We start from the raw sequence: 18,416 nt of genomic DNA, 5'->3' as shown, positions 1-18,416 counted from the left end.
TATAATAATAATAGTAATTATAAATTATATAATTATAAAAATGATGATAACAATTATATTTTATAAATTCATAACTTTATTATTTCATAATTATCTGCGTTTGCTGTTCAGTTTTATTATCAAATAAAATATCAGCGCCATCTAGGTTGCCAAGTAAGAACTCCTACATCAAAAGGTTCCTTATTATGGTTATTGCCTTTAAAGATTTTAAATTATTTCGTAAGATGGAACTTTTACAGTGATTACTGATTTAGATTAAAATATAGTGAAATATTGATAGTCAATAATAATCAAAGCAGTAATTTTTAATTTAAGAGAAAAAAACTGGTTTAGTTTTAATTCAGCGCCACCTAGGTTGTCAATTAGGAACTGCTAAAAAGAGGTGCCTTTAAAGGTAATTTTCAATAATTTCGTCAGATGGAACTTCTACGCTGTTTTCTGATTTATATTAGAATATTGTGATATATTAATCGTCACATCATAAATCATAAAATACTACTGCTCATGAACTAAGGAAAAATTGAATAGTATTTACTAATTATATATACATAACAAATACAAATAAAATAGTTAAGATTCATATACAATAAGATTTTTTTAAAGTAAAAACATTGTTTAAATAGCCTGCAGCCTGTTTACATATACTATAACATACCTATACGTAGGCATGAACTTTTAAGTGGTAACTTTTGAAACTATATTGCTTTTAAAATTCTTAGTACTGTTTGACGTAGCTGTAATTTTTGTAGCGCACCCGCTACGAAGTTGAAGTCTAAGCATATGTAACACAAGTGCTACAGTAGCATCCTTTCCTCGGATATCTTATCATGATGCACCCATGCAATTCCATTTTTAAACTGATACGGCGCATGTCATAGAAGTAAGAAGGCACAACTTCAGTACCCCGCTCGAAGCGCGTTCGCGCGCACGCCGCGTCGTTCTTCTGTGTTTTTGTGTTGTGCTAAAAATGAGGCGAAACCTGAAAATCCTTTCTCTTCTGGGCGCTGCCTGGATGTTTTTTATGTTCTATTATATGCAGCCAGACACCGCACCGTCAAAGGTTAGATCAGCTGTTTTTACATTGCGCATGACAATGCGGTAGTTATTTAATCCAATATAAAAATTAATTTCCGTCTCATTAAATATATTTAAATTAAATATTATATTTATCAATATGTAAACATTGGTGTTTAGAAGATAAAAGTTAAAAGTTATCTGTAAGAAACAAACATATACAATTAAAATTGTCGTTGTAACAATGTTAATAGCCTTCCTAAGTTATATCGTCCAAATCATATTTTTTTATCGTGATATTTTTATTTACGGTGTAATAAAGGCGAAAACATAACGTCGGTTTTCCGTAAAAACCTTTTTCTGCAATAGGAAAGAATATGTTTAATGATAAAATTTACCATTTAAGCATGTCTCTTTTAATTCGAGTTATGCATATTTTCCTTAAAGGAAAACTTCTAGGATTATAATAAAAAAAAATGTAAAATACGTTCACTTCAAATGTAGAACTATTAAGGTTGTTATTATACTTTTCGTATGTTAATTGAAAATTCTAATCGTAATCAATTTGACAGATATAATGAGTTAGAGTGCCAGTATAAAAAAAAATATATTATTTAGGTAGATATAATTATTCTTTGAAATAACTATATATTTATTTCTATGATTGCTCTATTACAGCTTTTAGGATTTAATAATTAAAATCAATTCACGCCATATAATTACTTTTATTACTTGGACACATTCGAGCCAAAATTAAGGGCAACCAAAATCAAGAACACTTAAAGTTACGGCGATAATGCAAATATTATTCAAGCTAAAGCTTTTTTGTATAACGTCATATTAATTTTTGGAAAAAAAACGATTTAATTTAATGAATTAATATAGTGACAGCATTCTTGAAGGTTTGCGCTGATGCCACTAATTACGATAGCAAAGTCAGATTAATAGGATTTATCAATACTCTTATTAATTTAATTATCTGCGTTGTCAGTTGAATGACAATTAATTATACTTTATGGAAAATCTAGCAATTCTAATACATACAACTTTGTTTCTATTGTTTATTGTTGTTTGAAGAACCGCTTTACATAAGAAGGTGTGCACGGCAAATTTTAATTAAGGATTACTCAACTTTCTTTAAATTAATTATTGACATTATTTTTGCAAGTATATATCAAGAAAACAAAAAAAAATGGTTAATGCAATTGTATAACAAGAATTAAAACGATTCGAAATATATTTTTTGTTCCCCACTGGTCTGCATAAAGTATGGACTTTCGCATTTTAAAGAGTTAAGTCTTGGGCACATTGCTGCTGCAAAATAATAAACGCTGATTCTCGTGACTAGCTTCAACAAACAAATTAAACGTCCAAAAAATATAATATAACAAAATTATTAATACCATAACAGAAGTTGTAGTTTAGTAATTAGCATACGACATATATATCATATCATCAGAGAAAAGATTGTTTGAGTAATTAGAGCAACTTCTAATCCCCATAACTTCATTAATAAGAGATTAATTGCAAAGTCATCAAAACCATAGATATTTATTTTCAAAATTACGCTTCATGCTGAAACGTTTTTACAATTTTCAATTGACTACATCAAGGTTCTAAAATTTTCGAGAGCTTTTCATTCATATTTATTTTGAAAACTACCAATTGCCAACTGAAATTAGGTCAACATTCGAAGAATGAAATCGTGTCATCACATCGTCTATCCTACTCAGTTACAGTATGGGTCAATAGATTTTCAAACAGGAAAAATGTGATTAAAAAGCCTTCAGAAGAATTACACTTCTAAGGCTAAGCACCACCACTATGTGGAACCAGCTGCCTACTGAAGTATTTCCGAACCAATTTGACTTAGAGTCCTTCAAAAAAAAACGTACCATTTCTTGAAAGGCCGGCAACGCACTTGCTAGCCTTTTGGCAGTGGGAGTATCCATGGGTGGCAGCATCACTTAACATCAGGTGAGCTTGCTGCCCGTTTGCCTCCTATTACATAAAAAAATAGATAAAAACTATACTTTTAGGCCGGCTCAAATTGGTGCTTGCTTTTTTCAATACCTCTCAAAGATGTCATCCCGCTAAAATGTAAAAGCAAAAAGCAATGCAGTCGTAGTACGTGATAGGTCTCACTAACCCCTGCTTACTAGCTACACCGAAATGAGGAATGCCCATTCCCATCTCTTTAAAAAAGTTCGATTCTTTTGAGTTAGAAAGTATAGGAGTCGCGCACTATTTATTTTAACTAATTAATTATGAAATAGATACTTTTTGTCTTGTTTTCCATGATCATTTTTTATAGAGATTATTTCATACGATTTCTAGCGAAAAGATATATGAAAATGCATCATTCGCATTCCTTAAGCTCGCCAGTGTACACCGACTTGATAAATCTGATATGTAAATCACGCCCAACATCCTCTTTATCATGAATACGACAGTTACAGTTTATCTTTCTTGTATCGTGTTTAATTGATTGGAAGCTACATAAATCTTTTCACTTTGTTTCTTAAACCTTTTTGACCGTCTTCAAGTGTTTTAAGATATTAATATTGACAAAACTTTCCGATCTTATCTTAAAAGACCGTTTATTCGATGAAGGATTTGCATTTAGGGGAGACAAATTGTTTTGAAAGAGAAACCTATATTTGAATTATTAGTTTTATGCATTATGTCTGAAATTTAAGTTTTGTCTGATTTGAAGAGCCAATTCCTATTATTTGCACAGCCATGCTATAACCTCCGTGACCAATTGGTAGTCCTGGGTTTAATTTCCGGTAAAACAATAATCAAATCAGGTCTAACAGACGCAGGAATGGGGCCGTTCCGGGATGCCCCAAGTAACACACAGACTTCAAACAGACAATATAGTTTACAAAGGCAACGATTACTTAGGAACTCATAGGTTCCGTTCTCTACAATAGACTGCAGAGACCTGATAAAAAAACTTTGTAAAGGAATAAAAAATGTTACTCATTTTTATGAAATACAATGTGCACGCGTTGGCAATATAATTATTTTCCATAGACAACATTAAAAGACATTTCTTTCCGACTTCCCATACAATTATTTACACTACATTAATGTTAATCTACCGTGAATGTGTATAAGATAATACTGACAAATTAAAACCTAGTCCTAACCGTACATCTCAAGATTTTATCTTTTAACATTGTGATTATAACAAACATTATTTAAGAGAAAAGTAGTTAATTGCAACAGAATCACCTATAAACGTTAAATTTCAGTTTAAAAGCTGCTTTAGTCCTTCAATGGAGTAATAGATATTACTGCGTATTTAATTGTTAATTTTCTCTTAGCATCTTAGCCAGACACACGCCACATTTCCTCACAACGTTATTATCTAATGAAGAAGCCAGGATTCGCCCGATTTTAGAACTCTCTCTTAAATCACAAGATTCATTTCTATCAGATGTTTATTTATGTGAAGGGTGTGAAAAATGGTATGATCATAACGGGCATAGGCCAAAGGTCAATGACTCCCTTATGTAAAATCCAATATATTAACATAGGATTCATAAAATTGCGTATGATTCTTACTTGTAGAGCATTATACGAAAGTGTTGTCGACAATTATGATCATTAGTCAGTCTAAACTAAAAATGAATACAAAATATTCTTGTAATCTAACATGATTGGGATTTTTTTAGATAAAAATGTCATCTCTATGTAATTATGATAACGCAGTACAAACAGAAGCTTATCTTTATGTACATAAGATAACAGCGAACGGTATATAGGTTACTGTTACTTTATAAGAAACTAAAGAATTATTCATAATTCAATAATATTTAGATAACATATGAAGTGTTATATAGTAGAGATTTGAACCAAGAACTAATAAATTAAACAGAATCGCGATTAACGTTTCACTATAAGGAAACAATGTAAGCCGAATTGTGTCTGATGACTCTATATTCTCTATGATCATAGTCAAAGAATGTTTATGAAAGAAAGAGATAACCATATTTTCATGTGTCAGCTTTAAAATAATCGATAAGATAGGGGTTGTTGTTAAGGGTGCATTTAAAATTTTGTTTCATATACAGTAGAATTTTTGTAATTTTATTGTTGCGTGACTTTTCTAAGAATATGTAGATAATCTACAGGTCTGGTAGACCTATTATTATCTACTACAACTATTAGGATTAAAGTGTTTTTCAAGAAGACCTTTGTTTTTCTTTCTAACATCTTGATGTTTTAAGATATAGCTCAGTACTTAAAATAAACGATAGATATCATGTAAAAAAAAATATTTGCACTAATAGGTAAAAACACTACTTTTGTATGAGAGAATGAATCTTTGCAGGTCAATGATCTCTTATCAACTTATTATCATTCTTTCGCTCGCAAATGTTATAAATAGCATCTTCTTTACAGCGTATGGACTGATAACAAATTGCATTGCAAAAGGGTATTTTTCTCATTTAAAACATATTTTATATAACATTTACAATGCTTATATTTTATACGTGTGGATTTGAAAAATTAATGCAAGAAAAATAAAAAATAAATATATTAATAACGCGGAAAATATAATCCTCAATCACATGTGTGACATTTATTTTATTTATTTATTTAAAACATTTTCTGGCAGTATTGCTAATACGTGAATAAAATTCCAACTCGAAGGTACCTCTTTAAATTAATAAGTGCGTATTTTATAGATAATTATTAATTTCCAATTGCATTTCAATAAACTAAACATATTAAACAATTGTTATTTCAATACGGGATACAACTATAAGATCGATTGGTCATGTATTTGTACTAAGATTCTTATATACTCGATATAACTAGTCACCCGATGTGGTAAATAAAACGGTGGACCATATCGTTAAATGTTCGGCGTTTATCGATAAAAACAGCTGAACGCATAACCGCATCATAATGACCGCAATAAAGTCGTATTTATATTTGTTAGTTAGTTGTTACAGCTTTAAAGTCTATAAGACTATCATTGTTCAAAAAAAGAAGAAAACAAGTAACAGTTAATTCGAAAATAACTTGCCCTGAATTCAGATCGACGGATTAAAAGTAAATTCTCGACACGATTTTGAAAGTAATCGTAATTCACTAGTTGTATTCAAAACACGCTTAGATTGACCGGATCAAATTCCACTGCTGTTAAAGGTTTCTTGCACTCGCAGTATTACATTATTAAAGCCATAAAAGCCTACTCCCTTTTATTACGCTTTGAGAATAATTTAAAATAAGAATACTAATTTGTTTGGCAACAACAGATCTGCAACACAAATTGAAATAAGAAAAGGGGTTTTCAAAGTTTGAACTCGTTGGTTTTAGTCCGTTCCGCTTTAATTTCAATCCTATTTATTCATAGTTACAAATTTTTGTATGAGAATAATCAAAAATTGTAAATAACGCTAATAATAATTAAATAGTATAATAACTTTTCTTGTGTATGTCCAAGTAAGCTCCTCCGTCCGTGAATCAATCTGAATGATAGATGATTCAAATGAGCCGCTAAGTAATTCAATAGAATTTTTTTAAATCGGGTAAAAAGTTTAACCATATACTTTTTTATTATACGGTTATATTATATCAAAAGGAATATTCAGGAGTTACGGTCAACGACATTTACGAGTATTTGTTATTCGATACAAATAAAAGCAAATAGAACAATAGCAAAATTTCTGTCTCGCATTTACTTTTCTCGAATGCTATTTAGACAAACCATTATATTTCGCTATAAAACACGAGTTTTATTTGATATTAAAAAGGTTTCAATGTAGAGGCCATTCGGTCTATTTATTTGCTTTCTGAAAAGAAAAAAGGATATGAAATAATTATTTTATAAAATACACATCTCTGCCTATTATATTGTTATTCTACTACTACTCTACTCTGTATTGTAGTGGCGTATTTATTATTGTACTATTCTTTTATGACATTCTCTCAAAGTAGCAAGAGTTCAGACAAGTAAACAATTAAATCCTGGTGAGCCTGCCCGATAGCTTTTAGAAAATCCAACCATTTTCCACCTCTGCACTGGTCCCAACCGTAAGGCTCAGCTACCTTAGGTATCTTGGTGCATACATCCGGAACAATATATTTATTTATATATTTACTATCCATGTGTTAGGGTACAAGTACCGTTGTTAGGTTCTTGGTTTTTAATTTCAACACACTTTACAGTCCACAGGTTGCCTAGTATTAAGACACAAATATATAATGTACCTGCCTATTTTGTATTAATCTTAGTTTTAAGTCCCTTGACTTCACAACACTTGACTGACAACCTCCAGATTAGTGCGTGACCAACTGGCGTTATCATACAGGCTGAACGACGCTTGGCGATATATAAAATGTGCATTACTGAACTTTCAATCGTAAAATCTGAGCGAAATCAACCACATTAAAACGATTCGTTAATATAAATGAATATTGTAATTAAATGTGAAATCTGCATCCTGATACAACTTTCTCAACCGGGTTCTATCGTAGATAACCCTTCCGATAATGATAATTATAGTTAACAGCTTACATATTAACGTAAGTAATAAATAAATCTGTATAATATAAATACAAGGCATATGTACATTTTTCTTCGGCTTAGTAGACACTTGCCTCAAAATCGTAAATGAGAGAGATGCAGACATGCCCTTTTCTCCATTTTTGTTAGACTTTTGGACTTTATAGAACATAACCAAAGCTAAGAATTCTTAATTAATTGATTCTATTTAACTGAAATATGAACTGGCAATGTTCTAATGAGATTTAGCCCTTCATTAAAGTTGTATATACGCTATAATCCACCACGTAGACCAGTTGCGGTTAGGCGGCTGATACGCGTTATCGATTTTTGGTTCAGAGCGATTTTCTTACCGAACATTTCCATCAACGTGAGCAAGTGGAGGGTTGATAATCACACGGACTAACACAAACACTGCTCTTCTACTACTTTAGACCTTATTACCTATATTATACCTATTTAAGAATGTGGTTTTCTCTTCATTCAGGCGAAAAAAAGGTAAAATGACAAGCGATTATAAATACCGACCATATTTATACCCCTTTGTATTCGACAAATGGATATTTGGAACCTTTTACAAGCAATCTGGTGACGGCAATTTTTCATTGATATTCAAGCAAAAGATTTTCTTGTGAATAGAATATAAGTTTGATTAATATTTCACCCATGAATCTGTTCAAAGAATGGTGAAATGGCTGGTCAGAGGCTTTGGCTAGCTAATGCTCCGTCTTTGGGAGAATTTTAGAGAAGATTAGTAGAGAAACGAGCTCGTTTAATTGTTGTTTACTCAAAACGTTTCTTATTTTGTTCTTTAGAGCTTAATTTCAAGGTCTTGTGTGTTTGCTTTGAAGCGGATTTTTTATTTACATAAAAGTGCTAAGTTCTTTCAAGGCAATCTTCACTTATACGAAAATGTATTTATTTTTAGTGTTAACGCTAAAAGATTGCAATAATTATTGTTTATTCTCCTAGGTTTCCAAAAATTATATAATAATTACAATTGTTTGATTATTTATTATATTAATTAAATATAAATAGCTTGAATTTACAGAAAAATTCTGTTTTGCTTTATATTTGTATGAAAAATGTATTTGTTTTTAATTTGAATAAAAAATGTTACAAATATGGAGATTGAATAGTTGACCTAATTGATGAAACACGAAATCAATTGTGTAATCTTTCACTTACGAGGTCAGTTTTAATGAATTCAATAACTGGCCATACATTCAGTACGTAATTGACAGATCAACGTAATGTTAATTTTTTTTTTTGTAATACGTGTGTCTTTATTTTTTCTTTACCTTTTTAAGACATTACGGAACATTACGATCTAGTCTAACTTAAGACCAATAAGTAATGTAAGTCTAACCTAATTTACTAATAAGGTACATAAGAAAGTGTCCAAAAACACTACTTACAGTCTCTATTAAAGGGAAGACACTCTGTTCTTTTGTTCTACTTTTTTACTCACTGTTTAGCACTTAACACTAACGTGCACTGTTATAAAAATTCGATCAATAGGTCTGGGCCTCAGATTTGTGTATCTGTTTCGTGATTGTTTTTTCTAATGCGCAAGTAGGTGATCAGCATTCTGTGCCTGACACACGCTGTCGACGTTTTTGAGTCTTAAGCATGCCGGTTGGTCCTGAAGAAGTTTTCCTTCGTACGATCGGTCGTGTTAAATTCACACATAAATTGGTGCACAGTGCTTCGAAACTATGACCTCAGGGATGTGGAACGCACGTTGCCATCGCGCCTCAATAATATATAACGCCTTAACAATAGTTTAATTATATATCTTTATTTTTATAAATTATGTACATAAAAAATATATTTCACACAACTTTATAATATACTTAATAGCGCTGCATAACAGCCTTTTAAGTTACCAGTGAGTTAAATTTTCTCTGGTACTGCTTTTACTTAATTACTTATTTTATGTAAAACATACATTTATGAAGTAAAATAATTACGTCAATTAAAGTACTTACAACTCTTTAATTACCGTAAAGAAACTATTAACTTGACCAATCAAGCTCAATACCAAGCAATTCATAAGATTAGAATATTTTCAATGCTCACAAAAAATATCAAGTACAATAGGCAAAACAATCAAATGATATAATTATGCGCAAGAGCATGCTAAGACAATGCGCAACATGATCGCGTCAAAGAACAATAAGGTTATTATTTTACGCGTGTCACGTTGGTTTATTTCCCAGAGCTGTTTAAAAGTTTGATACAAAAACTTGAGAAACTGCACAATGCTCTCAGATTTCTTTTAGAAACTCGGTTTTCGACTTTCGTGCCTTATTTACCACAAAAAGTGTAATCGAGTGTGAATTGTGAAGTCCTGCATCCTTATATTTTATAAATTTTGTAACTAGGTATGTATATTATATAATTTTATTTGTCTTAAATAAATAAAAGCTATTTATTCAAACTTCTTAATATACACACTTAAGTTGTACATGTCATATTTGTAATTTAGAATCTCCTGTCGAGAAGCGGGCCCATATAAAACACACACTAAGGCTAAGGTTTGTAAATAATCTTTCGTAATACAGTAAATGTCTGATTGTTCTATTTATCATGAAAGGAAATCGACGAAGACAAAGGCCGGCAATACAAAATACATGCTATCATAATATAAGCCCGTATGACATGAAACGAAGTATTAATCTGATCCCAGCTTTTATTTATTATTACATAAATTATATAATCTCTTGATCACTTTTACTTATATTGATCACACGTAACTGAGATGCTCTCAAAAATGTATACCGAACATTCTTTAATTCTTATTTTGTTTTTGAAAACAAATTGTGTAACCGCGAATAACTTCATAAAAACAATGGATTATATAATGATTTCATTTTTTTTTAAAGTCTAAAAAGGTGCTTATAGCTTTTTCTGCTTTCTTCTTTTTATCCTTTTTCTTTTTCTTATCAACACGCCGTCGATTTGTTGGGTCTTAGACGCGATTCTCACGAGATATTCCTACAGTTTGAGCAAGAATTAATTCCACTAATATAACTGAAACATATAGTATATATGTATGTCCGAAAATAATATATATGGAATATGGAGCAAATAATAGAAGTTGGTATTCAAAAATATCAGTTTGATCTGAACATTATTGGAATAAGAAGTGTATAATGATCTATTTCGGCTTCAAAGAAAGTTTACTAAATTTCCAAAGTATATGTATGTATGTCCACGAATTTCTTGAAATCATATATCATCTTTAATCCTTATTTATTTACATCAGGTATATTCCAACTCAGTGAACGGTTAAATTTCATCAAAATCGGTAAATAATGTTAACCGATATTTGAAGTAGTAACCTACTTCAAATATCGGTTAACTAAAATAAATTTTAAATTAATTCTATAGTTATTTATTCAAGATAGATACTTGTATAAAATCAAAAAAGTAGAATAAAATGAAATTTATAGAAATCTGCAACTGAATTTGACTTTTGTAATTTTGATGGATGATGTTATCGGTAAGATAGAAGTATATAGAGATCCAACGAAACAAGTACTCGTAGGTGCTAGGTATTAAATGTATGGACATGGTAAAATAATAATAATGTACAGCAAGTAGAAAGTGTTCAAATTGCTCTAAACAGCGAAAGTGTTAGAAAAACTGTTTTAACCGCACATAACATGCTTAGAGTGTTCTATGAAAATGCAAATGAAGTGTCATTTACATTATATGTATAAGAATAAGAGGAATAGCGGGGAAGGATCGGTAAATTGTGGCGAGGATGAGAGACAAGGGAAAGAATTTGGAGGAGGTCTTCACTCCGTCTGAGGTCGAGTATGGTGATTTAATGTAATCTAATGTAGTACTCGAATAAAGACTATTCGAAGAAGTCTATTAAGTATAAGGGTGTGCAATTATTTAATCAATTACAGTCTAAAATTTGTATGTGTGTATATTAGCGCGTTTAACCAATTTAAAAGGGCATTAAAGATGCATATTAAAATGAGCCTAGTAGACTAAAATTGGGACGGCTGATGGTGACGTGTATCTCGTTAGTATATACATATTAAGTTTATCATGTAAATAAAATACATTCTTTTCTGTAATGAGAAATAAAATTACTTAAACAAAAAGAAAATATTATTTACATTATATGTATAGCTTAATTAACAGATTGTTTTATTAATGCAAAATAAAAATTAAATTGTCATAAATAGGTGACGCAAATCGCTAGATAAATCTACGTAATATTCGTTTTATTAATGAAATAATACTCGTCCTTTAATAACTTCATTTTTTTTTTATGGAACAGGTGGTAGAGTAGCACGTACTTAATGTAAAATACTTACCGCCGCCTATGAAGAAAATGGCGGAACACTTACAAATACGTTGCGTTAAGAGATCCTTATTTGATATATTAATTACAAAGAGGAAATATAAGTATTTTTGTAGTTAAAAATATAATCAGACTACTGGATCAATGCAGTTGCATTCTGCGTTATATCTGAGTAACAAAGGCCGCATTTCCACCCTAGATAAACACAACAAATAAGTATTTGCGTAAACTTAAAATAACATTAATTGTGAGTCAGCCTCGACCTATCTAGAACGCTAAAGCCAAATTGTCAATTAACCTAACAACTTCATTTACTTGGACATATATTTGAAACCATGTATTATTTATACACAACGAAAGTCCTTATATGTAACAATAACAATCGATTTCATAACCCTTATATGTCTCTAACATATCACAATCGTTTCACTTCCACGTAAACTTCCTACGACCAAAAGCGTTTTTATAACTTTGTGCGTATAAAAAGGTTATGGCCTTGCATGTTACGCAAGTGTACTATTACTTTTAATACTTTCACTAGTTTTTTAGTCTTAATAACGGTAGGTCGTAACGGACTGGACTAGTTATGTGAGCTAGCATTTAAGGCTAAAGAATTTCGGTGTTCTGTATGCGTGGAATAATTTGACCCATCTTTAAATTATTAACAAGATATAGGATAGATAATTATCCTTAAATATAATCTTTATAATCTATATAACTTTAAGTTCAAATCATATGAGTTTTTGGACGTCAAAAATTTGACAAATTAATGTCATTATTTTAAAATATAACAATTAAAAACTTGTATTATAGCAATTTATAATTAAGAACTTTGGTCCAAGTAACAAGCTATAAAGATGCAATGAACGAAGAACGTATCAAATAGCCACTTCTTCCTTGCGTCTTTATACTTCTGTGTAACATTATTGGTTAGCTTATAAACACAAACACAACTTTGAATAATACAAAAAAATCATATCAGTATTGTGTTTCAATATTCTTTTTAATCGTTGAATAAATTCCACTGTTTACAAGAAATAAACCAACCGTGGTCCTTGATAAATCAGGAAAGCACATCTGCACTTAAAACACTAAAATATAAACTTTTCATGTTGTTTTTCATATAAAAATAATTTTAGTATTTTACACGTTTATATAATCAAAGAACATTAATTTGTTAAAATGGACTAAATATTAAATAACAAACAGCATCACAGATAGATTTCGAATTATGGTGTCATATTGACATTCTTGGCATGATGTACAGCGAAGGTGAAGTGTGAACGGGGAAGGAAAGGTAAGTGAATAAATAAATCTTCTTGATTTGGTACTTTTATCAAATTTCAAGAGCATGAAGAACCTATCTGGCTGATTGTTTGATCAAAAAAGATATACTTAGACCCAAACAATATTTATATAGAAGACGGAATTTGAAAGAAGTATAAAGAATAGTAAAGTAAACATCGAACAGTATATAAAAATAGACACAACCAACTTTAAAACACATCTAAACAATGAAATATCCTAAAATTTGCTGTCAATATAATACAACAAGTTGTTAACAAAATCAAATGATATTCAATAACAATTAATATTTTAATTTTGTTGACCTAGTGGCTTCAGCGTACGACTCATGAGTCGTAGGTTCGATCCCCTGCTGTGCTCGAATGGATTGTGTGCGCATTTAACACTCGGTGTTAATCGGTGAAGGAAAACATCTTGAGAAAACCGGCATACCTTGAACTAAAATATCGTCAGGCACAGAAGGCTGTTTACCTACCATATCCAGACCAAATAAGGTTGTAGCCACTGGTTTTTTTATATACGTAATACCTCCGACGACACAAACGTCGGGAATTACCCAAAGAATCTGTATTTAAAGAAGTAAAGTTTGTAGGTAGTATTATCTGTGACCCGTAATAACGTGATAAAAACCCTATAGTATGCTCAACAAAACAAGAATATACAACAAATTACGGTATCAATAAAAACTTATAATTTTCCTGTTAGATATGCTGTGGCTAAAAAAGAGGGTAAGTAAACACATGGCGTAATAAACATAATATCTATTTAAAAATAAGTTTAAACCGAAATGCAATATTCAAAATTGTATGTCATAAACACACGTAATATTTATAAAGAGTTCATATAACTGAAACTATATTTACAACGGTTAAAATAAGCTTATAATAATTTTATTACTCCAAATCATCTTCCAAGCCTACATTGACGTAACTGTTAAATAAATGCGAATTACATAAACAAATTAAGGCTAACCGCATAATATTAATTGTAGTTTCAATTGGTATGTGACCGAGTATTTACTTCCGCCTTCATGATCCGTTTAGTTGCGAAGCCACAGTAAGGCTCAACTACATAATGATATAGTTTCTTTTGATCCAATCGAGATAGTAATGTCTCCAATTAGCTTTACTATGAATCAAATACCGTTCGTTACAGATCTGAATTATTTCCATATTTGATTTTAGAATGTATTATTGTGTTCTATATTTTCAATTGACATTTGCACATAAGTTGACAAATAACATTATTGTCATTATGATCTAAGGACAAGATCATCTGTGATCATTTACGTAAAATATAATTTAATTGCATATTTTGGTACGAGAAAATGAATTATCAATATTAAAAGAAATCGATATGTCGGAGCAGTGGCGTTTTTGTCAGCTGCCATTGTTATTGGCACACAGAGCTTATAAATTAACAATGTCAAAGTCAACTCAAATGGTTATTTGAGTTGACAAGTTCAATTATTTTTTTTTGTTTTTTTTAATTGCATATTCAAAATTAATTTAATTATTATTTTCACCGATCAATCTCCTTCGTGCCTTCTCCATCTACAAGACACTGGCGAAGTACCTTGTGCCCATTTGGCACTAATAAAAGCCATAAACAAGAATTGAATTGAGTTGAGTAGTTCAGTTCTAGTATTAACGAATTTGACTTTAACTGATTTGACTTTGACGTTTGACTTTGATGTTCTGTGACATATAATGACAATAGCAGCTGACTGTCACGCCATTGCATTGCCCCAAAATATTAATGAACTTGCCAATTTTAGACGAAATCGTGTTTGTTGGGAATCTTTTGTTAGCTTTCAAACTTTTAATAGTTTATTTTAAATATCCTTTCCACGAAGATTCGTGAGAGCCGCGCTTTGTCCTACTTTATCGTGGGAATTAGACAACGTTATCATGCTCGGTTAATGCTAGCGTAACGAAAGTTTCATTTTTTCATAAACACATGACTTAAGACACGCACCTTTTTAACACTTATTTAGATATAAGATTAATAAATATTTTTATTCTACACTCAAAGAGCAAGGTGACAAGACATGCACCAATTACGGAGGTAATGTATGTAGGCATGTTTGCTAATAGAACATGTAAAATAATTACAATTAAAGCAAAATACAAAAGCACTCATTAAAAAACAAAATATTACTTTATTTAACTGCCTATAAATATTTTAGAAATAATAATTAACAAAATGCTGTTTAAAACTGAAAAATAACTAATAATAGTCAATAGAACTTTGAAACTGACCATAATAGGCTCCCAGAAAGTGTAGTACACCTTCCATAAACTCATTTAAAACAGATGCGATACTTTCCCATTCCACAGACTCAAATCAATTAAGTTAGTGTTTACCTACATAAAAATAATAATACATCGCGTCATCACACGTTGTTCGTTATTGCATAAGCCTCATAGTTTTACGCCAGTTATTTTTAGATCATCCTGACCTACGTTTGCGCCAAATAAATTGCAGAGACAAAGCGATTGGATACAATTAAAACAATTTGTGAAATGTTTCAAGAAGTTGCTTGTTGGCATTTGGCAACTCTTCAGAGTACTTTCATTTAGCCATTTTATAATTGAACATAATTAAATGGCTTTTAGCGTAGCCTGATGTTGTACTTTTCGTTTTATTTTGAACAAAGAACTATTTTTTATTGTTTTTGTACTGTTATTTTAAAATACACAAAAAGCAGATTGCGTTGGAAATGTCGTCACGTTTTGCTTTTGACTACTATTATTATAACCGTACTATTAAAATTGCCTATCCCTCTATTCTCCCTACAAGTCTTAATTTACAACCCGTATACAATTTAAACCTTTGATACATATACTAGTCGTGTTCCACAAATTTTACTTCGACATCAAAAGGCGTTATTGTTCACGACCTACATTAACGTTTATCTAATTAAGGCACGAATCGTCAAATAAATTGGTTTAGGATTTCTGGGAGAATATCTGAGACTCAAATCTTTCATATATTTGACCTTGAAACACACGCCATCACTCTTTAGGTCCAATATTGCACGTGAGCGGTATCACTTAACATTAGATGAGCTTCCTGCCCGTTTGCCCCCAGTTCTATAAAAAAAAAGTCCCCCATTCTCATGGGGATTGGTTATAAATCCTTCGCCATACAGTGTATTTCTTCTCTGACCAGAGGATAAAATCCAGGCGAAAGTCGTATTTATATTAGTGTATACATATCGTATTCATATATAGCATTAATTGAGCCTTCTCTATGAAAACAGTACTTCATGCATGATACTTTAACAATACAGCCTATCACGGAAATTAAACCACAGATTACACAATGAAGCTAACATATATTAGACAATGAAACCGCTAATAATGTCATAGGAAATACCCCATCACTAGACCACACATGACGGCCTTATATAATGATACGCGGATAAATGACAAGTTATTACGACAATTGTATCACTGCACGCATAGTTCAGTGGCTTATGAACAGGAAGCTTAGAAATATATTGCGGCTTTTGTTCTCGGTTTAACATTAATATGAAAGAAAGTTGCCATTAAGAAAATAAGAACTATTCGATTCGTTTAAAAATGTGACAAGACATATTGTTGCCATATCATTCTTAACACGTGTTCGTGAAAGAAAACACCGTAAGGCGATCGCCATGCCTTAGAGCCAAAAGTTGACAAGGTATGCTATAAAAGTAACTTTTGTATTTTTTTAACAAATAATCTCAACAACTCTCTTATATGTAACTATATTTTTTTACAAAACATAGTCAAAATGTCCTGCCGTGCGAAGCCGGGACAGGACGTATATAAACAGACGCAAACTGCAGCTTTTGTTTTAATTGTATCTTATTACTTTGTGACGCCAAATTCTTTTTATTTCGCTTTCAGTAAAATAACTATATAAATTCGTTAGTAAATTTAATGGATTACTTATTACAGAATAAAATTACTTTTCATCACGCTAAGGTTGGTTTATACTTTAAATCAATTCAGAATAAATTAAATGGACGGTAGAGCAAAATCTTAATATATATAAAAACGTGTCACGTTGTTTGTCCGCTCCTAAACTACCGAACCGATATCAATCAAATTTGTACACCGTGTGTAGTTTGATCCAACTTAAAAGATAGGATAGCTTACCTATCTCTCAATTTATACCCGCAAAGTAATTTTATTGCAAATTATTTGTTTATTATTTGACACAATTCTAACAGATGGCGCTGTGTTGAAAGTACCAACGTTTCACAAAGGCTACAATTTAATGGCATAGCCACCAAAAAAGCATGGTGATCCCCATGACTGTTGTTTTCCTGCCGTTTCCTTTGAATAGTTTACTACTATGTAATATAACAAAAGCCACAGCCTTAGCCACAGCAACGCTTGGCCGGTCTGCTAGTATTATAATATTATAAACATGTAGCTGCAAGGTAGTCTGAAAGTCTGGATATAAGCTGCGATCGCCTGCACTCCTGTTCCATCATCAAAAGTCTTATATCTAACACAAATAACCATCAATTAGTGCTGGGAATATAATTAGTACACACACTCGTACTTGATTGTTATTTGTTCCAAACGATGAGTCAAGATTTAATGATATATACATAAATATAGGACAAGTTACAGGAAGTGTGTCATGAATATCGCTAACAAAGCTATATGAAAGTATATTTAGGTGTAACAACAAAACTATGTTAAAATATTTAAAAAATAATAATAAAACGCATAAAAAAAGCATGTTTATTTTATTTCAAATTTATTTAATGGTTGAACCGAATGATAAGGCTATAAACTTTCGTATATTATACTCGGTCACATTACATGCAAACTATCGCGTAATTTTAATGAATTCAACTTATATAATGTGTTATTATATAATTAAATAGAAACTAAAACAATCACTTTAACTGATTAGAGGCTAGCTGTAGGTATATTTACGCTTGAACTTAACGTATCTAGGCGTGGTATGGTGGCAGGCATAGATAGCTTAACTGACTTGGACGAAGGAAGTGACTTAGATACACTATAACAACAATATATATATAACTAGTAAACTCGGCCAAGCGTTGCTGTGGCTAAGATTTTTGTTATATGTATTACATAGTAGTAAACTATTCAAGAGAAACGGCAGGAGAACACCAATCCACCATGCTTTTTTGGTGGTTATGCCATTAAATTGTAGCTTATGTGAAACGTTGGTACTTTCAACACAGCGCCATCTGTTAGAATTGTGTCAAAT

At 31.1% G+C, this 18,416-nt stretch overlaps 1 protein-coding gene across 1 annotated transcript in view; it reads left to right on the top strand.

The window, feature by feature from the left end:
- The first annotated feature begins 893 nt into the window (after window positions 1-893).
- The window catches only part of LOC125052261 (polypeptide N-acetylgalactosaminyltransferase 2-like), a 39,665-nt gene continuing 22,142 nt past the window's right edge, over window positions 894-18,416 (top strand). The window contains exon 1 of the mRNA XM_047652981.1: window positions 894-1,060. Coding sequence (XP_047508937.1) covers window positions 968-1,060 — 93 coding nt within the window. The 5' untranslated portion in view covers window positions 894-967. The remainder of the gene's footprint in view (window positions 1,061-18,416) is intronic.

This window comes from Pieris napi, chromosome 9 (assembly GCF_905475465.1).
Source record: "Pieris napi chromosome 9, ilPieNapi1.2, whole genome shotgun sequence".
Taxonomy (NCBI): Eukaryota; Metazoa; Arthropoda; class Insecta; order Lepidoptera; family Pieridae; genus Pieris; species Pieris napi.
Note: the sequence above shows the minus strand (reverse complement) of the source record. Positions and strands in the feature narration are given on the sequence as shown.